This window comes from Pseudophryne corroboree, chromosome 3 (genome assembly GCF_028390025.1).
Source record: "Pseudophryne corroboree isolate aPseCor3 chromosome 3, aPseCor3.hap2, whole genome shotgun sequence".
In the NCBI taxonomy this organism is placed as follows: Eukaryota; Metazoa; Chordata; class Amphibia; order Anura; family Myobatrachidae; genus Pseudophryne; species Pseudophryne corroboree.
The window spans coordinates 24,496,335-24,520,559 of NC_086446.1; the positions used below are offsets into that span (position 1 = coordinate 24,496,335).

The following is a 24,225-nucleotide window of genomic DNA, read 5'->3' on the forward strand; positions in this document are numbered from 1 at the left end:
GTCTTCTTTCTTCTTATACTCACCCGGCTTCTATCTTCCGGCTTTGTGAGGACGGCGGCGCGGCTCCGGGACGAACGAGGGTGAAACCTGTGTTCCGACCCTCTGGAGCTAATGGTGTCCAGTAGCCTAAGAAGCAGAGCCTATCATTTAAGTAGGTCTGCTTCTCTCCCCTCAGTCCCACGATGCAGGGAGCCTGTTGCCAGCAGTGCTCCCTGAAAATAAAAAACCTAACAAAAGTCTTTTTCAGAGAAACTCAGGAGAGCTCCCCTGCAGTGCACCCAGTCTCCTCTGGGCACAGGATCTAACTGAGGTCTGGAGGAGGGGCATAGAGGGAGGAGCCAGTGCACACCCACCTAAAGTCTTTAGAGTGCCCATGTCTCCTGCGGAGCCCGTCTATACCCCATGGTCCTTACGGAGTCCCCAGCATCCTCTAGAACGTAAGAGAAGGGATTTCTGGTGCCGCAACTTCCCCAGTTATATGGAATTGTTTCAGAAATTATTCCACACAATACTGTAAGTGTAAGACGTCATATGTAATGTGTACACACCGTAACCATAAGGTAAGTGACATACTCTCAATTATATATTATACCCACAGTGATGTCACTCTCTCATTTCCATGTTCTACCCGCAGTGATGTCACTCTCATTTATATATTATACCCACAGTGATGTTACTCTCTCATTTCCATGTTCTACCCGCAGTGATGTCACTCTCATTTATATATTATACCCACAGTGATGTCACTCTCTCTTTTCCATGTTCTACCCGCAGTGATGTCACTCTCTCATTTACATGTTATACCCGCAGTGATGTCACTCTCATTTACATATACCCACAGTGATCTCACTCTCTCATTTACATGTTATAGCCAGTCATGTCACTCTCTCATTTACATGTTATACCCACAGTGATGTCACTCCCTCATTTCCATGTTCTACCCACAGTGATGTCACTCTCATTTCCATGTTCTACCCGCAGTGATAACACTCTCTCATTTACATGTTATACCCGCAGTGATGTCGCTCTCTCATTTACATGTTATACCCGCAGTGATGTCGCTCTCATTTACATGTTATACCCGCAGTGATGTCACGCTCTCATTTACATGTTATACCAGCAGTGATTTACTCTCTCATTCACGTTATACCCGCAGTGATGTCACGCTCTCATTTACATGTTATACCCGCAGTGATGTCACTCTCTCATTTACATGTTATAACCGCAGTGATGTCACTCTCTCATTTACGTTATACCAGCAGTGATGTCTCGCTCATTTACATGTTATACCCGCAGTGATGTCACTCTCTCATTTACATGTTATACCCGCAGTGATGCCACTCTCATTTAGATATGTTATACCCGCAGTGATGTCACTCTCTCATTTACATGTTATACCCGCAGTGATGTCACTCTCTCATTTACATGTTATATCAGCATTGATGTCACTCTCTCATTTACATGTTATACCTGCAGTGATGTCACTCTCTCATTTACATGTTATACCCGCAGTGATGTCACTCTCTCATTTACATGTTATACCCACAGTGATGTCACTCTCATTTACATGTTATACCCGCATGAAGTCACTATCTCATTTACATGTTATACTCAGTGATGTCACTCTCTTATTTACATGTTATACCCGCAGTGATGTCACTCTCATTTACATGTTATACCCGCAGTGATGTCACTCTCTCATTTACATGTTATACCCGCAGTGATGTCGCTCTCTCATTTACATGTTATACCCGCAGTGATGTCGCTCTCTCATTTACATGTTATACCCGGAGTGATGTCACTCTCTCATTTACATGTTATACTCAGTGATGTCACTCTCTCATTTACATGTTATACCCACAGTGATGTCACTCTCTCACTTACATGTTACACCCGAAGAGATGTCACCATGTTTAGCCAATCACTATCATAACCTGATATCCCATAATGCTTCACACATCTGGCATCTATCACTAGCAACGTTCCTCATTTCCCATACAGCTGTCACTCAGGAGATTCCTGTGAATGATAATTACCCCACGCTCAGGCCCCTCATGATTTACCTCACATATAGCGTCACATTTAAGTGTAGGCTCTGCAGGGTGCAAGGTTTCGTATGGCTTTAGTTCTAATAATAAAAACTCATATAAAAAAAACAAAAACAAAGCAAATGTGTGTGTGTGTGTGTGTGTGTGTATATATATATATATATATATATATATATATAAATATAAAGGTACAGTACAGGTATAAATCCAACATCTCAAATTATAAAAAAAATGAAAAATAATCATCTGACAAGTCGTATACATAGGATTCTGATGTGGTATTGCCCAGCTGAGCTGAAACAATGATCCTCAATACAATGGGCCTCGGTCGGCATTCCCTGCTCAATTTATTTAATATTATGGATGGATTGTTGTGTGGAAAATGTGGCAAAGTTTTGTCTACTGATGGCACTGTGTACTGTCCATTCAGCTATTGTTGGTTCTCAAAACACAAGAGATAACACCAAAAGAATTGCAGTGTTCACAATATTTAAAGTATTGCATATCATGTCTATCAGCTCATGTTTTTAAAATGTATTTTTTGATGTACAACAATTTGTGATTTCCGTGTAAAACATTTCCCACACTCAGAGCATGAAAAGGGCTTCTCACCTGTGTGACTTCTCTCATGTCTAAAAAGTGGTGGTTTCTGTGTAAAACATTTCCCACACTCAGAGCACTTAAATGGTTTCTCACCTGTGTGACTTCTCTGATGTGTAACAAGATATGATTTACTTCTGAAATATTTCCCACACTCAAAACATGGAAATGGTTTCTCACCTGTGTGACTTCTCTGATGTGTTGCAAGATGTGATTTCTGTGTAAAACATTTCTCACATTCAGAACATGGAAATTGTTTCTCACCTGTGTGACTTTTCTGATGTGTAAAAAGATGTGATTTCTGTGTAAAACATTTCCCACACTCAGAACATGGAAATTGTTTCTCACCTGTGTGACTTTTCTGATGTGTAACAAGAACTGATTTCCTTGTGAAATATTTCCCACACTCAAAACATGGAAATGGTTTCTCACCTGTGTGACTTCTCTGATGTGTAACGAGATGTGATTTGTGCATAAAGCATTTCCCACACTCAGAGCATGGAAATGGCCTCTCACCTGTGTGACTTCTCTCATGTATAACAAGACCTGTTTTCCTTTTGAAACATTTCCCACACTCAGAGCATGGAAATGGCCTCTCACCGGTGTGACTTCTCTGATGTGAAATTAATGCTGTTTTCTGTGTAAAACATTTCCCACACTCAGAGCATGGAAATAGCTTCTCACCTGTGTGACATCTGAGATGCTTAACAAGATGTGATTTAAATGTAAAACATTTGCCACACTCAGAACATGGAAATGGCTTATCACCTGTGTGACTTCTCTCATGTACAACAAGAGCTGATTTCTGTGTAAAATATTTCCCACACTCAGAGCATGGAAATGGCTTCTCACCTGTGTGAATTCTCTCATGTATAACAAGATATGATTTCTGTGTAAAATATTTCCCACATTCAAAGCATGGAAATGGTTTCTCACCTGTGTGACTTCTCTGATGTGTAACAAGATATGATTTACTTCTGAAATATTTCCCACACTCAAAACATGGAAATGGTTTCTCACCTGTGTGACTTCTCTGATGTGTTGCAAGATGTGATTTCTGTGTAAAACATTTCTCACATTCAGAACATGGAAATTGTTTCTCACCTGTGTGACTTTTCTGATGTGTAACAAGAACTGATTTCCTTGTGAAATATTTCCCACACTCAAAACATGGAAATGGTTTCTCACCTGTGTGACTTCTCTGATGTGTAACGAGATGTGATTTGTGCATAAAGCATTTCCCACACTCAGAGCATGGAAATGGTTTCTCACCTGTGTGACTTCTCTGATGTGTAACGAGATGTGATTTGTGCATAAAGCATTTCCCACACTCAGAGCATGGAAATGGCCTCTCACCTGTGTGACTTCTCTCATGTATAACAAGACCTGTTTTCCTTTTGAAACATTTCCCACACTCAGAGCATGGAAATAGCTTCTCACCTGTGTGACATCTGAGATGCTTATCAAGATGTGATTTGAGTGTAAAACATTTGCCACACTCAGAACATGGAAATGGCTTATCACCTGTGTGACATCTGAGATGCTTAACAAGATGTGATTTGAGTGTAAAATATTTCCCACATTCAAAGCATGGAAATGGTTTCTCACCTGTGTGAATTCTCTCATGTGGAACAAGACTGCATTTCCTTGTGAAACATTTCCCACACTCAGGACAGGGAAATTTTTTATCACCTCTGTCAGCTGTACTGTGCGTAGTATTACTGGATATATCAGTAGAACATTCACCATGATTAGAGGGATCAGATGCTATATCTGCACTGCGAGGTACTGGGTGTATATATAGAGAAACTGGATTGTCTCCTGGAGAATCCTCAGTGATGTTATCTTCTATGTTACAATGTGGAGACAATATGTGATCTCCCTCCAAGGTATTCTTCATTGTGCCTCCATCTGCTGGGAATAAAATGTATGGAAACAGAATTATTTCCATTTTGTTTTAATTTACTAGGAACAAAACTGCATACTATGACTAAGTTCATGGTGATTAGTGGTTCATCTATTACAACACACATTTACAGTATAACAATGATGAGTCTTGTCTTACAATATAAAGACACCACATCACCCAGCTGTGACAGCTCTCTTCTGCTGGCATTGGCTATATCACAGAATTTACATCTGTGCCAAATATACTGCATGTGTAGTGTGGCTGAGGGGTACAGACGGCACATAAGGGAGTGTATAGCGGTAGTGCGGGTGAGGGGTACAGACGGCACATAAGGGAGTGTATAGCGGTAGTGCGGGTGAGGGTAACAGACGGCACATAAGGGAGTAACATACATAGTAACATAGTAACTAAGGTTGAAAAAAGACAATTGTCCATCGAGCTCAACCTATTTGTGGTCTCCTATGCAGTCTTATTATAGGACTACTCATTTTTATGTTAGGACTAGTTATTTTAACTATAATGCGTGCCTACGTACCATAACCCTGAATATCTTTATCCAATAGGAATTTATCTAACCCATTCTTAAAGTGTTGACTGAGTCCGTAGTTACTACTCTCTCAGGCAGGGAATTCCAAACACGTATTGTCCTTACTGTGAAAAAACCTAAGCAAGTGACCACGTGTCCTCTGTGCTGATCTTATAGAAAACAGGTCCTTCCCAAGCTCTGTGTATTGACCCCTTATATATTTGTAGAGGTTGATCATGTCCCCTCTTAGTCTCCTCTTTTCCAATGTAAACATGCCTAGCCTTGTAAGCCTTTCCTTGTATTCCAGCATCTCCATGCCCTTGATTAGTTTGGTTGCCCGCCTCTGAACCTTTTCTAGCTCCAGGATATCCTTTTTGTAAAATGGTGCCCAAAATAGCACACAGTATTCAAGATGTTGCCTCACTAGTGATTTATATAATGGGAGTATAACACTCTCGTCCCTAGCATCAATACCCCGTTTTATGCATGCTAATATCTTATTAGCCTTCTTTGCTGCAATTCTACTTTGGGTACTGCTGCTTAATTTGTTATCTATGTGAACCTAAGTCTTTTTCCAGTACAGAATCCCCTAATATTACCCCATTTAGTATGTAGGTGTTATTTTTGGTCTTGCCTCCACAGTGCATTACCTTACACTTGTCTGTGTTGAATCTCATTCTCCATTTTGCTGCCCATGTTTCCAGTTTAGTTAAGTCGTTCTGAAGAGACTCAGCATCCCCCTCCGTATTTATAACCTTACACAATTTGGTATCGTCTGCGAAAATTGATACCATGCTCTCTAGACCTACTGTTAGGTCGTTGATGAAAATGTTGAACAAAAGTGGTCCAAGTACAGACCCTTGTGGCACACCACTTAGTACTTTAGTCCAATTTGAAAATGATCCATTGACCACAAAGCGCAGCTCCCTATTAGCTAACCAATTACTGACCCAAGTGCATATTGTGCTCCCTAGCACTGCACTATTTCTTGTAGCTTGTAGATAAGACGCATGTGTGGTACAGTGTCGAAAGCTTTGTCAAAGTCTAAAAAGATTCTATCCACCTCCTTACCCTGATCCAGGTTCGCACTTACTGTTTCATAAAAGCCAAGTAAGTTGGTCTGACATGATCTGTCCTTCACAAATCCATGTTGGTTCCTTTTAATGACCTTATTTGCTTCAAGGAACTTTTGAATACTGTCCCTTAGAATACCTTCCAATACTTTCCCCACTGTAGATGTAAGACTAACTGGTCTATAATTACCAGGTTCAGCTTTGCTCCCCTTTTTAAATATCGGCACTACCTCCGCTATACGCCAGTCTTTGGGAACCATACCCGATTTAACCAAATCCATGAAGATCAAAAATAGAGGTCTTGCTAGTTCAGCGTGCAGCTCCATAAGGGTGAATTCCATCGGGACCAGGTGAGTTATTATTATTTAAATTTTTTAATCGGTCACCGACTAACTCCTCACATAAATAAGCATTTAGCAGTGTATAGCGGTAGTGCAGGGTACAGACGGCACATAAGGGAGTGTATAGCAGTAGTCTGGGTGAGGGGTACAGATGGCACATAAGGGAGTGTATAGCGGTAGTGTGGGTGAGGGGTACAGACGGCACATAAGGGAGTGTATAGCGGTAGTGTGGGTGAGGGGTACAGACGGCACATAAGGGAGTGTATAGCGGTAGTGAGTGTGAGGGGTACAGACGGCACATACGGGGGTGTATAGTGGTAGTGTGGGTGAGGGATACAGTCGGCACATAAGGGGGTGTATAGCGGTAGTGTGGATAAGGGGTACAGACGGCACATAAGGGGGTGTATAGTGGTAGTGTGGGTGAGGGGTACAGGCGGCACATAAGGAAGTGTATAGCGGTAGTGCAGGTGAGGGGTATAGATGGCACATAAGGGAGTGTATAGCGGTAGTGCGGGTAAGGGGCACAGACGGCACATAAGGGAGTGTATAGCAGTAGTGCGGCCGAGAGGTAGAGACAGCACATTAGGGAGTGTATAGCGGTAGTACAGGTGAGGGATAGAGACGGCACATAAGGGAATGTATAGCGGTAGTACAGGTGAAGGGTACAGACGGCACATAAGGGAGTGTATAGCGGTAGTGCGGCCGAGAGGTACAGACGGCGCAAAAGGGAGTGTATAGCGGTAGTGCGGATGAGGGGTACAGACGGCACATAAGGGAGTATATAGCGGTAGTGCAGGTGAGGGGTACAGACGGCACATAAGGGAGTGTATAGCGGTAGTGTGGGTGAGGGGTACAGACGGCACATAAGGGAGTGTATAGCGGTAGTGTGGGTGAGGGATACAGATGGCACATAAGGGAGTGTATAGCGGTAGTGCGGGTGAGGGGTACAGACGGCACATAAGGGAGTGTAAAGCGATAGTGTGGGTGAGGGATACAGACGGCACATAAGGGAGTGTATAGCGGTAGTGTGGGTGAGGGGTACAGACGGCACATAAGGGAGTTTATAGCGGTAGTGCGGGTGAGGGGTACAGACGGCACATAAGGGGTATAGCGGTAGTGAGGGTAAGGGGTACAGACGGCACATAAGGGAGTGTATAGCGGTAGTGCGGGGTACAGACGGCACATAAGGGAGTGTATAGCGGTAGTGTGGGTTTGGGGTACAGACGGCACATAAGGGAGTGTATAGCGGTAGTGTGGGTGAGGGGAACAGACGGCACATAAGGGAGTGTATAGCGGTAGTGAGGGTGAGGGGTACAGACGGCACATACGGGGGTGTATAGTGGTAGTGTGGGTGAGGGATACAGTCGGCACATAAGGGGGTGTATAGCGGTAGTGTGGGTAAGGGGTACAGACGGCACATAAGGGGGTGTATAGTGGTAGTGTGGGTGAGGGGTACAGGCGGCACATAAGGGAGTGTATAGCGGTAGTGCAGGTGAGGGGTATAGATGGCACATAAGGGAGTGTATAGCGGTAGTGCGGGTAAGGGGCACAGACGGCACATAAGGGAGTGTATAGCAGTAGTGCGGCCGAGAGGTAGAGACAGCACATTAGGGAGTGTATAGCGGTAGTACAGGTGAGGGATAGAGACGGCACATAAGGGAATGTATAGCGGTAGTACAGGTGAAGGGTACAGACGGCACATAAGGGAGTGTATAGCGGTAGTGCGGCCGAGAGGTACAGACGGCGCAAAAGGGAGTGTATAGCGGTAGTGCGGATGAGGGGTACAGACGGCACATAAGGGAGTATATAGCGGTAGTGCAGGTGAGGGGTACAGACGGCACATAAGGGAGTGTATAGCGGTAGTGTGGGTGAGGGGTACAGACGGCACATAAGGGAGTGTATAGCGGTAGTGTGGGTGAGGGATACAGATGGCACATAAGGGAGTGTATAGCGGTAGTGCGGGTGAGGGGTACAGACGGCACATAAGGGAGTGTAAAGCGATAGTGTGGGTGAGGGATACAGACGGCACATAAGGGAGTGTATAGCGGTAGTGTGGGTGAGGGGTACAGACGGCACATAAGGGAGTTTATAGCGGTAGTGCGGGTGAGGGGTACAGACGGCACATAAGGGGTATAGCGGTAGTGAGGGTAAGGGGTACAGACGGCACATAAGGGAGTGTATAGCGGTAGTGCGGGGTACAGACGGCACATAAGGGAGTGTATAGCGGTAGTGTGGGTTTGGGGTACAGACGGCACATAAGGGAGTGTATAGCGGTAGTGTGGGTGAGGGGAACAGACGGCACATAAGGGAGTGTATAGCGGTAGTGAGGGTGAGGGGTACAGACGGCACATACGGGGGTGTATAGTGGTAGTGTGGGTGAGGGATACAGTCGGCACATAAGGGGGTGTATAGCGGTAGTGTGGGTAAGGGGTACAGACGGCACATAAGGGGGTGTATAGTGGTAGTGTGGGTGAGGGGTACAGGCGGCACATAAGGAAGTGTATAGCGGTAGTGCAGGTGAGGGGTATAGATGGCACATAAGGGAGTGTATAGCGGTAGTGCGGGTAAGGGGCACAGACGGCACATAAGGGAGTGTATAGCAGTAGTGCGGCCGAGAGGTACAGACAGCACATTAGGGAGTGTATAGCGGTAGTACAGGTGAAAGATAGAGACGGCACATAAGGGAGTGTATAGCGGTAGTACAGGTGAAGGGTACAGACGGCACATAAGGGAGTGTATAGCGGTAGTGCGGCCGAGAGGTACAGACGGCGCAAAAGGGAGTGTATAGCGGTAGTGCGGATGAGGGGTACAGACGGCACATAAGGGAGTATATAGCGGTAGTGCAGGTGAGGGGTACAGACGGCACATAAGGGAGTGTATAGCGGTAGTGTGGGTGAGGGGTACAGACGGCACATAAGGGAGTGTATAGCGGTAGTGTGGGTGAGGGATACAGATGGCACATAAGGGAGTGTATAGCGGTAGTGCGGGTGAGGGGTACAGACGGCACATAAGGGAGTGTAAAGCGATAGTGTGGGTGAGGGATACAGACGGCACATAAGGGAGTGTATAGCGGTAGTGTTGGTGAGGGGTACAGACGGAACATAAGGGAGTTTATAGCGGTAGTGCGGGTGAGGGGTACAGACGGCACATAAGGGGTATAGCGGTAGTGAGGGTAAGGGGTACAGACGGCACATAAGGGAGTGTATGGCGGTAGTGCGGGGTACAGACGGCACATAAGGGAGTGTATAGCGGTAGTGTGGGTTTGGGGTACAGACGGCACATAAGGGAGTGTATAGCGGTAGTGTGGGTGAGGGGAACAGACGGCACATAAGGGAGTGTATAGCGGTAGTGTGGGTGAGGGGTACAAACGGCACATAAGGGAGTTTATAGCGGTAGTGCGGGTGAGGGGTACAGACGGCACATAAGGGGTATAGCGGTAGTGAGGGTGAGGGGTACAGACGGCACATAAGGGAGTGTCTAGCGGTAGTGCGGGTGAAGGGTACAGATGGCACATAAAGGACTGTATAGCGGTAGTAAGGGGTACAGATGGCACATAAGGGAGTGTATAGCGGTAGTGCGGGTGAGGGGTACAGACAGTACATAAGGGAGTGTATAGCGGTAGTTCGGGTGAGGGGTACAGACGGCACATAAGGGAGTGTATAGCGGTAGTGCAGGTGAGGGGTACAGACGGCACATAAGGGAGTGTATAGCGGTAGTGTGGGTGAGAGGTACAGATGGCACATAAGGGAGTGTATAGCGATAGTGCGGGTGAGGGGTACAGACGGCACATAAGGGAGTGTATAGCGGTAGTGCGGGTGAGGGGTACAGACGGCACATAAGGGAGTGTATAGCGGTAGTGTGGGTGAGGGGAACAGACGGCACATAAGGGAGTGTAAAGCGGTAGTGCGGGTGAGGGGTACAGACGGCACATAAGGGGGTGTATAGCAGTAGTGTGGGTGAGAGGTACAGACGGCACATAAGGGAGTGTATAGCGGTAGTGTGGGTGAGGGATACAGATGGCACATAAGGGAGTGTATAGCGGTAGTGTGGGTGAGGGATACAGATGGCACATAAGGGAGTGTATAGCGGTAGTGTGGGTGAGGGGTACAGACGGCACATAAGGGAGTGTATAGCGGTAGTGCGGGTGAAGGGTACAGATGGCACATAAGGGAGTGTATAGCGGTAGTGAGGGGTACAGATGGCACATAAGGGGGTGTATAGCGGTAGTGCGGGTGAGGGGTACAGACGGCACATAAGGGAGTGTATAGCGGTAGTGCGGGTGAGAGGTACAGACGGCACATAAAGGAGTGTATAGCAGTACTGCGGGTGAGAGGTATAGAAGACGCATAAGGAAGTATATAGCGGTAGTGCGGGTGAGGGGTACAGATGGCACATAAGGGAGTGTATAGCGGTAGTGTGGGTGAGGGGTACAGACGGCACATAAGGGAGTGTATAGCGGTAGTGTGGGTGAGGGGTACAGACGGCACATAAGGGAGTGTAAAGCGGTAGTGCGGGTGAAGGGTACAGATGGCACATAAGGGAGTGTATAGCGGTAGTGAGGGGTACAGATGGCACATAAGGGGGTGTATAGCGGTAGTGCGGGTGAGGGGTACAGACGGCACATAAGGGAGTGTATAGCGGTAGTGTGGGTGAGGGGTACAGATGGCACATAAGGGAAGTTATAGCGGTAGTGCGGGTGAGAGGTACAGATGGCACATAAGGGAGTGTATAGCAGTACTGCGGGTGAGAGGTATAGAAGACACATAAGGAAGTATATAGCGGTAGTGCGGGTGAGGGATACAGATGGCACATAAGGGAGTGTATAGCGGTAGTGTGGGTGAGGGGTACAGACGGCACATAAGGGAGTGTATAGCGGCAGTGTGGGTGAGGGGTATAGACGGCACATAAGGGAGTGTATAGCGGTAGTGCGGGTGAGGGGTACAGAGGGCACATAAGGGAGTGTATAGCGGTAGTGCGGATGAGGTACAGACGGCACATAAGGGGGTATATAGCGGTAGTGCGGGTGAGGGATACAGATGGCACATTAGGGAGTGTATAGTGGTAGTGTGGGTGAGGGGTACAGACGGCACATAAGGGAGTGTATAGCGGTAGTGCGGGTGAGGGGTACAGGCGGCACATAAGGGAGTGTATAGCGGTAGTGCAAGTGAGGGGTACAGACGGCACATAAGGGAGTGTATAGCGGTAGTGCGGGTGAGGAGTATAGAAGACACTTAAGGGAGTGTATAGCGGTAGTGCGGGTGAGAGGTAAAGACGGCACATAAGGGAGTGTATAGCGGTAGTGCGGGTGAGAGGTAAAGACTGCACATAAGGGGGTGTATAGCGGTAGTGTGGGTGAGGGGTACAGACGGCACATACGGGGGTGTATAGTGGTAGTGCGGGTGAGGGGTACAGACGGCACATAAGGGAGTGTATAGCGGTAGTGTGGGTGAGGGGTACAGATGGCACATAAGGGAAGTTATAGCGGTAGTGCGGGTGAGAGGTACAGATGGCACATAAGGGAGTGTATAGCAGTACTGCGGGTGAGAGGTATAGAAGACACATAAGGAAGTATATAGCGGTAGTGCGGGTGAGGGATACAGATGGCACATAAGGGAGTGTATAGCGGTAGTGTGGGTGAGGGGTACAGACGGCACATAAGGGAGTGTATAGCGGCAGTGTGGGTGAGGGGTATAGACGGCACATAAGGGAGTGTATAGCGGTAGTGCGGGTGAGGGGTACAGAGGGCACATAAGGGAGTGTATAGCGGTAGTGCGGATGAGAGGTACAGACGGCACATAAGGGGGTATATAGCGGTAGTGCGGGTGAGGGATACAGATGGCACATTAGGGAGTGTATAGTGGTAGTGTGGGTGAGGGGTACAGACGGCACATAAGGGAGTGTATAGCGGTAGTGCGGGTGAGGGGTACAGGCGGCACATAAGGGAGTGTATAGCGGTAGTGCAAGTGAGGGGTACAGACGGCACATAAGGGAGTGTATAGCGGTAGTGCGGGTGAGAGTTAGAGACGGCACATAAGGGAGTGTATAGCGGTAGTGCGGGTGAGAGGTACAGATGGCACATAAGGGAGTGTATAGCGGTAGTGCAGGTGAGGGGTACAGAGGGCACATAAGGAAGTATATAGCGGTAGTGAGGGGTACAGACGGCACATAAGGGAGTGTATAGCGGTAGTGTGGGTGAGGGGTACAGACGGCACATAAGGGAGTGTATAGCGATAGTGCGGGTGAGGGGTACAGACAGCACATAAAGGAGTGTATAGCGGTAGTGCGGGTGAGGGGTATAGAAGGCACATAAGGGAGTGTAGAGCGGTAGTGCAGGTGAGGGGTAAAGACGGCACATAAGGGATTGTATAGCGGTAGTGCGGGTGAGAGGTATAGACGGCACATAAGGGAGTGTATAGGGGTAGTGCGGGTGAGGGGTACAGACGGCACATAAGGGAGTGTATAGCGGTAGTGCGGGTGAGGAGTACAGACGGCAGATAAGGGAGGGTATAGCGGTGGTGCGGGTGAGGGGTACAGACGGCACATAAGGGAGTGTATAGCGGTAGTGCGGGTGAGGGGTAAAGACGGCACATAAGGGAGTGTATAGCGGTAGTGCGGGTGAGGGGTACAGACGGCACATAAGGGAGTGTATAGCGGTAGTGTGGGTGAGGGGTACAGACGGCACAAAATGGAGTGTATAGCGGTAGTGCGGGTGAGGGGTACAGACGGCACATAAGGGAGTGTATAGCGGTAGTGTGGGTGAGGGGTACAGATGGCACATAAGGGAGTGCATAGTGGTAGTGTGGGTGAGGGGTACAGACAGCACATAAGGGAGTGTATAGCGGTAGTGCGGGTGAGAGGTAAAGACGGCACATAAGGGAGTGTATAGCGGTAGTGTGGGTGAGGGGTACAGAAGGCACATAAGGGAGTGTATAGCGGTAGTGTGGGTGAGGGGTACAGATGGCACATAAGGGAGTGTATATCGGTAGTGCTGGTGAGGGGTAAAAGGCGGCACATAAGGGAGTGTAAAGCGGTAGTGTGGATGAGGGGTACAGATGGCAAACACAAATGTGAGTGGGAGTGATGGGAAAGTAATAGTTATGGTAGACTTACCATTGTTAACGATCTTTCTGCGAGGTAGAGCGGGTTCCACAAGGAAACATCGGGTGTAGAGCAAATCTTGATCCAGAGGCACCATCAGGCTAAAGCTTTAGTTGTTCTAGGATGCACTGGGGCCTCCTCTATAACCCCACCTCCAGGCACTGAGAGCTCAGTTTCATTGACCAGTCCAATGCAGGAGCAGGTAAGAGAGAAGGCAGATGTTAGTCACATAGGACCACATTCTCACGACAGGAGAAGGTACCAGCAGCTAATGCCATACAACCCAAAGGAGCTAGGTGCGTCATGGTGGGCACCCTATGGAACCCAATGTACTTTGCAGAAAGAGAGTTAACAATGGTAAGTCTACCATTACTTTTACTTTCTGCAGCAGGGTACACAGGTTTCCACAGCAGTTCTCAAGGAAGCGCCTTAGCGGGTAAGAGAACCCGGCGTCCAAAGGAAGCATCCTGGGAGTCGGAAGTATCAAAGGCATAGAACCTAATGAACGTGTTCACAGAGGACCAAGTAGCCGCCTTGCACACTTGTTCTGTGGAAGCGCCACAGCGGGCCACCGAAGAAGATCCAACAGAGTAGAATGGGCTTTAACTGCAGCAGGAGCGGGGAGTCCAACCTGCGCATAAGCTTGTGCAATTACCATTCTAATCCATCTGGCCAAGGTTAGCTTGTTCGCAGGACAGCCACGTTTGTGGAAATCAAACAGTATACAAAAAGGGCATCTGACCTCATGATAGAGGCAGTCCTCTCCATATAGAGCCCTTACTAGAGCCAAAGAACGTTCTTTGGGAGACAAGTCCGAAGAGATAAAGGCAGGAACCACAATCTCTTGGTTAAGGTGAAAAGATAACACCACCTTAGGTAAATAACCTGGGCGAGTTTATAGAACTGCCCGGTCCCGGTGAAATATGGGAAAGGGTAGACGACAGGACAAAGTGCCTAAGTCCAACACCTGTCTTGTAGAGGCAATAGCCAGCAAGAACAAGACCTTGGCCATCAGCCATTTAAGGCCCACCGATTCAAGAGGTTCAAATGGAGACTCTTGCAGGGCATTCAGCACAACAGACAAAGCCCATGGAGCCACAGGAGGGACACAGGGAGGCGGAATCCAAATAATGCCCTGAGTGAATGTATGAACATCAGGTATAGAGGCAATTTTTCTCTGAAACCAAATCGACAAGGCAGATATGTGAACCTTGAGGGAGGTCAGACGGAGACCTAAGTCCAGGCCTCTTTGCAGAAAAGCCAGTATTCTGGAAGTTCTGAATCTATGGACATCGTAATACTTATCAGCACACCAGGTGAAGTAAGGATTCCGAACCCTGTAATAAATCCGGGCAGAGGACGGTTTGCAGGCTTTTAACATTTTTTGAACAACCGCCTCTGAAAATCCTTTGGCTCTCAGGAGTGATGCTTCAAGAGCCACGTCGTTAAAGCCAGTCTTGCCAGATCTGGGTAGAGACAAAGGCCCTGTATGAGGATGTCTGGTCACTGAGGAAGTAGAAGGGAATGCCCTGTCGACAGACACTGCAGGTCTGAGAACCAATGCCGTCTGGGCCACGCTGTAGCGACTAGAAGTAGCATTCCTCCTTCCTGTTTGAACTTCCTTAGAACCCTGGGCAGGAGCGACACTGGAGGGAACAAGTAGGGGAGCCAAAAGTTCCATGGCACCACCAGTGTGTCCACGAACGCTGCTTGAGGATTCCTGGTCCGAGATCTGAAGACCAGTACTTTGTGTTTGTGTTGAGATGCCATGAGGTCTATGTCAGGTAGGCCCCACCTGGCCACTAGGAGTTGAAAGACTTCTGGATGAAGACTCCACTCTCCGGTGTGTATGTCCTAGTGACTGAGGTAGTCCGTTTCCCAGTTCAGGACACCCGGAATGAACACTACCAATATACTTGGCAGACGGCGTTCTGTCCAACAAAGGATCTTTGTCACTTCCCTCATTGCCATGCGGCTTCAAGTGCCGCCTTGATGGTTTATGTATGCCACCATAGTGGCGTTGTCTGATCAGACTTGAACAGGCATGTTCTGTACCAGAGGCAGGGCAAAAGACAATCTGTTGAACACTGCCCATAGCACTAAAATGTTTATTGGGAGGAGATTCCTCTTTGGTACACCAACCTTGAAAAGAGTGTTGCTCTAGCACCGCTCCCCATCCCCTCAGACTGGTGACTGTTGTCAGTAGGACCCAGTTGGGGATCCAGAAGGGATGGCCCCTGCTCAATTGCTGGTACTGGAGCCACCAGGTCAGTGACAAACGAACCTCCAGAGTTAATGAGATCATTAGAGATCTGATCCGATGAGGCAGGCCGTCCCACTTGGAAAGAATTGTTGCAGAGGGCGGGAATGAAATTGAGCATACTCTACCATGTCGAATGCCAACACCATCAGGCCAAGTACTTGCATCGCCAAGTGTATCGACACTCTGGGGCGATGGATGAAGTGTCTTATCCTGTCCTTAATTCTCAGGACCTTGATTGGAGACAGGAACAGCCTCTGACTGTGTGTGTCTAGAAGTGCCCCTAGGTGCACCATGGTCTGAGCTGGGATTAGCGAAGACTTCTTCCAATTGATCAGCCATCCATGGGCTTGTAGGCAACTCACTGTCAATTGCAGATGACTGAGGAGGACATTGTGGGAACTTGCCAGAATCAGCAGGTTGTCCAAGTACGGCAGGATTTTGACTCCCTGGCGACAGAGGTGGGCCGTCATCACGGCCATGACCGTGATGAAGATCTGAGGCCAGTCCAAATGGCAGAGCCTGGATTTGGTAGTGAATGTCACCAATAGAAAACCTCAGGAACTGCTTATGTGATATGGCAAGAGGACTATGCAGATATGCATCCTGTATATCCATGGATACCATGTAGTCTCCGGGTTCCATAGCCAGCACAATTGAGCGAAACGTTTCCATACGAAACTTAGCTATCCTCACAAATTTGTTCAGCGATTTGAGGTTGAGTATAGGCCGGAAAGACCCATTGGCTTTCTGTATTAGAAACAGGGTCGAATAATAGCCTCTGCCTCGCTGGGACTAAGGGACCGGCAAACCACTCCTGTACTCAGGAGGAACCTACAACCGTTTGCAGAGCCTGCGCTTTCAACGGATCCGCAGGTAGGACCATAGTGCAGAACTGGTGAGAGGGACGTCTGTTGAAGGAGACATCGTACCCGTGAGAGACAACTTCCAGTACCCAAGCGTCTGAAGTGGTCTTCAACCATACCTGGGCGAACTGTAGAAGTCGTTCTCCCACCCTGGGGTCCCCCAGGGGGAGGCCCTCTCTGTCATGCAGCAGGCTTGTCTTGTTTTGCAGCAGGATGACAGGCTGCCCAAGACTGTTTCGCCTTGGGCTTTGTTGTTTTGGGAGCACGTGATTGTCTCTGGTATGTCTGACCCTTAACTTTCTCTTGAGGCCGAAAGGAACGAAAAGTGGTACTCTTCACCTTCTGTGTAGAAGGATTTGTAGGCGGAAGAAAGGAAGTAACATAGTTAAAGAGGTTGAAAAGAGGCAAATGCCCATCTGGTTCAACCTGTATTCTGTATTAAGCTGAGTTCATTGTAATGTCCCTGCTGAAGTAAAGTTTTATGTCTAGTTATCAACTATAACTCATGTTCCTCCCAGGTTATCAATGTCAATATTTGAAATGCTATAACCTTGGATATCTTTTTCAGTCAAAAATTTATCCAATCCATTTTTAAATGCATTTACAGAGTCCGCCATTACCACCTTCTCTGGCAGGGAATTCCAAATCCTTATTGCCCTAACAGTGAAGAACCCTTTCCTACGATGCGTACGGAATTTTCTCTCCTCTAGCCTCAGCGAGTGCCCTCGTGTCCTATACAGAGTTCTTTTAATAAACAATTCCTCTGATAACTGTTTGTAGTGTCCCTTTACATATTTGAAGATATTAATAATGTCTCCTCTTAGGCGCCTCTTTTCCAGTGTATACATATTCAACATAGTAAGCTTTTCCTCATAATCCAATCCCTCTATCCCTTTAATCAATTTAGTAACTCGCCTTTGAACCCTTTCGAGTTCACAGATATCTTTTTTTATAATGTGGTGCCCAAAATTGAACACAATATTCCAGGTGCGGACGTGCCAATGATTTGTACAGCGGCAGGATTACTCTCTCATCCCTTGTCTCAATTCCCCATTCTATGCACAATAGCACCTTACTTGCCTTTTTTGCTGCACTTTGACTTTGTATACTGTTATTAATCCTATTATCTATGAGCACCCCCAAATCTTTTTCCAATACTGTTACACCTAGATTTTCCCCATTTAATATGTAGGATGCAAGTTTGTTTTTAGTCCCGAAATGCATAACTTTGCATTTTTCTATGTTGAACCTCATTCTCCATTTAGACGCCCAGATTTCAAGTTTAGATAAGTCATTCTGTAGAGCCTCCACATCTATTTCCGAATTAATTACCCTACACAGTTTAGTATCATCTGCAAAGATTGACACTGTGCTTTCCAGGCCTATTTCTAGGTCATTGATAAATATGTTGAACAGTAATGGCCCGAGTATGGACCCTTGAGGTATACCGCTGATTACTGGTGCCCAGCTGGAGGAGATCCCATTGACCACTACTCGCTGTATCCTGTTATCCAGCCAGTTACTTATCCATGTGCAAATAGTTTTTCCTAGGCCAAGCTCCTTTAATTTGATGATCAGTCTCCTGTGAGGCACTGTATCGAAGGCTTTTGCAAAATCTAAATAGACCACATCCACCGCTTTTTCCTGGTCAAGATTGTCGCTCACTTCCTCATAGAAGCTAACTAAGTTAGTTTCACATGATCTATCCCTCACAAACCCATGCTGGTTCTTGCTAATAATCTTAGCGGTCTGCAGATACTCATGTATGCCATCCCTTAAAATTCCTACCAATATTTTCCCCACTATAGATGTCAAACTAACTGGTCTGTAGTTACCTGGATGATTTTTAGATTCCTTTTTAAATAATGCCACTACCTCAGCTATACGCCAATCCTTCTGTACCATGCCTGATCTAATTGAACTATTGAAAATCAAGTATAGGGGTCTTGCTAGTTGTGACTTAAGCTCCATACGAACCCTCGGGTGAAGTCCATCTGGTCCAGGTGATTTATTAATCTTAATTTTGCTTAGTCTCTCCCGGACTACTTCTTCACTTAAACAAGCATCTAGCCATGAATCATTGCTGTCACTATCGTTATGCACTACTCCCACCGTCAGTTCTTCTCTGGTGAACACTTCAGTATTTCCTCTTTTATTTCGTCATAATTTATCAATACTCCAAATTCGTCTTTTATTGGACCTACGTTTTACTTTTTTTTAACCTTTTACTGTTTATGTATTTAAAAAACTTTTTAAGATTGGTTTTGCTCTCCATAGCAGTTTTTCGTTTTCAATTTTAGCTGCTTTTTTGATCTTTTATTGCATTCCTTGTAGTACTGGAATGACTCCTCCTTTCCATTAGATTTAAATGCTTTGAAAGCACGCTTCTTTTTATCCATTTCTTCCTTGACCTTCTTATTAAGCCACATCGGTTTGAGTTTGTTACTCCTGCGTTTACTGCCCATGGGAATGAATTTGTGAATATTGCTATCTAGTAACCCTTTTAAAGCATCCCACATTTCCGTAGTGTTCTTGCCATGAAACAAAACTTCCCAGTCAATGCGGTTTAGTGCACTCCTCAGCATACTGCAGTTAGCCTTCCTAAAGTTAAATGTTTTGGTTGATCCCATATAGTGATGTTTCTTGAAACTGATGTCGAATGTGACAGCTGCTAATTCAGACACTATTTTATTTAGGTCCTCTCCAAATAAAATGTCCCCAGTGAAGGGGAGTACCTCCAATGTCTTTTTGGAGTGTGTGTCCACCTTCCACGAACTTAACCACAATATGCGGGGAGCCAGGACATACGTGGTTGACGCTTTGGCTGCCAATGCTCCCGCCTCAGAGGACACCTCCTGAATGTAATAGGCGGTGGTGCAAATGTGAGTCAGGTATTTCTGGCATTATCAGAAATATCCTCGGGCAGCTCTTCCTCTAACGCCTGATCCCACACCTCAATACCTTTGCGGCCCAGGAGGCTGCTATAGTGGGTCCATGAATGGCCCTTGTAAGGGAGTATATAGATTTCAGTCATCCCTCCACACACTTATGTTCCTTCAGTGAGGTGACAGTGGTGACAGACAGAGTAGACAACACCTCGAGACAGATGACATGAGAATCCACCGGTGGCGGATTCTCCCTCTTATTAGATAACCCTGTAGGGAGAGGATAGCGAGCCAAAGCCCGTTTAGGAAGCGGGAATTTCTTGCCTGGATTAGACCAGGGTTCCCGTCTGATGTCCACAAGATGATCAGAATGGGGTAATACAGTTTTAACCACTTTCTGCTGTTTAAACATATCAGTTTTCTTTGCCACTGTAGTGGACTCCTCATCATCAGAGATTTGTAGGATCTGCTTAATAGCAACCACTAAGGCAGGGATATCAATTTGCGAGAGAGAATTCTCATCAGTAACACAGGATTAAGTGTCTGATAGGACAGTATGCTCCCCCTCCTCTTCAGATGAGACATCAGAGAGGTTAGTGGATTGTGAGGAGGAAGCAGTCCGTTTAGAAGACCCAGGGACACGGGAGTGACCTGGTGTAGATTTCTGTCTAACCAGAGACTGATTCAACTGCTGCAGCTGGTTAGACAAATTTTACACCCAAGACAGATTAACCATAGGAATAATTTGTAGTGGTAGTGGCACCGGAGGTCCCATAGGGGGGGGCTAACGGTCCACCAGAGTCCCCAGGAGGGTAGTGAACATGGCCCAGGGTGGCTCCATTGCAGTTACAGGAGCTACAGGCTGACTGGGAGGTGTATGACACGTAGTACACAGACCATCATACAATGCATCCCCCTCAGGTAAATTTCTGGAGCATGCCTGGCAAGTTACAGGAGCCTCCAGAGTTTTACTGCCCTTATTGTTAGACATTGTGAATAAGGCAACAACTGGACTAATTAGTACGATGAAGACAGACAGAGTACACAACCTGCGGATAAAATCCTGGTATTACGTGACTGTAACACAGTAGACTATCCGTTTAGCGATAAATACTGTGTACACTATATTAGCAGGTGCACCTAGTCCCTTAGGGTAGAGACTATAGTGATAGATATATCTGGGAAACACTGAGAGTGAAACCTCACAGCAGGTACAGGCACACACAGTCACAGGCAATGCAGAGATTATGATCTGAAATAAAGCTGCACTGGACTAGTATATATATATATATATATATATATATATATATATATATATAGAAAGAGCGTAGGTGCAGCACTCGGGTTCACAGTAGCATAAAAAACAGACGGAGACTGTATTCTTCAATCAACGTTTCAATATAGAAATATATCCTGAAGACAATATTTCTATATAGAAACGTTGACTGAAGAATACAGTCTCAGTCTGTTTTTTATGCTGCTGTGAACCCGAGTGCCGCACCTACGCTCTTTATATATTTTCAAATGTGAGGGTACCTGCTTAATTTATACAGCGCTAGGAAAACTGGATAAGGAAATAACAATATGTATTTTATTGTATAAGAGGTGTTGCAACACTTAATTTAAAAACATCGTCATAGATGTACATAGGTAAAAAGAAATTTTATAGATCTATATAAAATTATATATGCATATATATCCTATAAAATGGGCAAGCACAGCACAGCAATTCGTCTGGTATATTACCATGCAAGAAGAGGAGCAATCAGTTGGTATATGTATACTCCAAGGAACTCGTGCCACAGTCCTGGGGGCAATTTGCAATGCTGACAGATGAGAGTCCACAAATTTCTTAGGACCGACCTTTGCATGGTTTCCGAGCAGCAACTCAGTCCAGTTTGAAGCTTGGTCTCCTGTATTGTTAGTGGATAACTGTCAAATCCCCGTTTTTAGCTTGTGCGGACTTCTAGGCTTGTTCCTGATGCAGAGTGGTGGAGTTGATGATGCCCTCCTTCTCTTAACCAACGCGTTTCGCTGTACCAACAGCTTTCTCAAGGTATGTGTGCTTGCTGTGAAAGTGCCCTTTTTAAATGCTGTGCTAATTGCCCATTGTTAACAGCTGAGAGCGATTTCAACATCTAATATTTAAAAAATTATAATACCATATCCAGTTTGTTATATTAATAGGTGTAGGGGACAGATGTATATGTCAACATAAATCACTTTTATTGTATATTTCTTTGTTGACATATACATCTGTCCCCTACACCTATTAATATAACAAACTGGATATGGTATTATAATTTTTTAAATATTAGATGTTGAAATCGCTCTCAGCTGTTAACAATGGGCAATTAGCACAGCATTTAAAAAGGGCACTTTCACAGCAAGCACACATACCTTGAGAAAGCTGTTGGTACAGCGAAACGCGTTGGTTAAGAGAAGGAGGGCATCATCAACTCCACCACTCTGCATCAGGAACAAGCCTAGAAGTCCGCACAAGCTAAAAACGGGGATTTGACAGTTATCCACTAACAATACAGGAGACCAAGCTTCAAACTGGACTGAGTTGCTGCTCGGAAACCAAGCAAAGGTCGGTCCTAAGAAATTTGTGGACTCTCATCTGTCAGCATTGCAAATTGCCCCCAGGACTGTGGCACGAGTTCCTTGGAGTATACATATACCAACTGATTGCTCCTCTTCTTGCATGGTAATATACCAGACGAATTGCTGTGCTGTGCTTGCCCATTTTATAGGATATATATGCATATATAATTTTATATAGATCTATAAAATTTCTTTTTACCTATGTACATCTATGACGATGTTTTTAAATTAAGTGTTGCAACACCTCTTATACAATAAAATACATATTGTTATTTCCTTATCCAGTTTTCCTAGCGCTGTATATATTGTTCTTTTTGTGTTACTCATAGGGGCCAACTACCCCTTATTTAACAGCAGCTCTAAACGAAAAGCACCTCAGTCTCATAAGCGCTGAACCATTACCTCGGTAATTCCCCCTCCATACCTGCTTAATTTGCATTTAGCTGGATGGGAGTGCCGCACATCAGTAAATAATTGATTGGGGTTTAGTTAGTGAATTGCCCACGCACAGAAGCCTGCACACCAATCACCAAGGTACCCCAACTTCTTGCAGGTCCTACACTATCACAGAGTCTTAAAACCTGGCAACTGTTTCACATATAATATAACTGCAAATATGCCCACTTGGTTTAATGTGCACTAGTCACCTGACACTGGCTGATAAATTACTAAGGGACAGCTGACACAGGTTTAGGACCATTGAGTCTACAATTTTTCTGTTTGTATGTATTTAAAAAAAAATCGTAACTACCGCTGTCTGTATAGAGACATGTAGAATACTCAAGTGTTTTACAGGCGGGTTCACAAAGGAGACCTTGCCCTGTAGTCCCGGAAACCAGCCGCAACTATACATATAAGATGGCGCCCAGCGTCTCAGTCAGGGAATGAGGTAGAGTGTAAGGAAGCTCAAGGGCGGGAAATCTGCAAGGAGATGGCGCCCTGGGCCGGGGCTACAGGTCAAGTGCCGTCTCACCTATGCTGATCCTCACCGCCGGTACTACGGAACCTTATTAAAATGGGGTGTTAGTACACTCGACCTATGCCCTGGCAGTCTAGTGGGGCCCTTGCTCGGTGACAGTGTACACGCCAGCGTCGCAGTCCGTCTCCCCAGACTGCGACTTGGAACGCGATTTAATGGCGGGTCCCGCCTGGAGGACCCTCTTACCTCCTCCCTTCATAGCAGCCACGTGAACCAGGAGAGTAGTCTGCGACTGTGTGCCTAAGGCGGGACATCTCCGCCGCAAGTACCCGGGAGTATGCAATGCCGTTTGGGAGGTGACGGAGTCGCAGCGCTGAATGTCACACTGACATACCAACGCTGCTGCCCTTGAAGTCTTCTTAGAAAGCTTTTTCAGGTGTGCCCAGTGCAGCCCTCCTGTTAGGTGACCTGTTGCTGCAGGCACCACTTGAAACTGAGCTCTCAGTGAGTGGAGGCGGGGTTATAGAGGAGGCCCCAATGCATCATGGGACAGCCTAAAGCTTTAGGCTGATGGTGCCTCTGGATCAAGAACCGCTCTACACTCCGATGTTTCCCTGTGGAAACCAATGTACCTTGCTGCAGAAAACACAATGCCTATATTCTAACCCTGCCTCTTATCTATTCTTATACCAATTGTCAAGTCAATTTATTCACGTTTCGCCGTGATTGAGCAAAAAACATACAATGTTTCACTTTTCTAAATTATTAGGGACAGGGATGGAGGATTATGGGTAATGTGACATGAGTAGCACAGAGAGGATTATGGGTAACAACACACTACAGAACAAGCATCTACCTTTATTGTGTTGCCGCTAATACACACATCAGCACATGTATCTCTGACAACGTTGTGCTAACCCTCTATGGCTACAGTTAAGACTCCAAGTTTCTCTAACTGAGGTCTGGAGGAGGGGCATAGAGGAAGGAGCCAGTGCACACCCATACCTAAATTCTTTCTTAGTGCCCATGTCTCCTGCGGAGCCCGTCTATCCCCATGGTCCTTATGGAGTCCCCAGCATCCTCTAGGACGTAA

The 24,225-nt window shown here is 46.3% G+C and overlaps 1 protein-coding gene across 1 annotated transcript in view; it reads right to left on the reverse strand.

Annotated features, from left to right (window-relative positions):
* Positions 1 to 375: 375 nt before the first annotated feature.
* LOC135054567 (zinc finger protein 260-like) overlaps positions 376 to 24,225 on the reverse strand; it is a 61,618-nt gene continuing 37,768 nt past the window's right edge. The window contains exon 5 of the mRNA XM_063957723.1: positions 376 to 4,559. Within this exon, the coding sequence (XP_063813793.1) occupies positions 2,563 to 4,559 (1,997 nt within the window). The 3' untranslated portion in view covers positions 376 to 2,562. The remainder of the gene's footprint in view (positions 4,560 to 24,225) is intronic.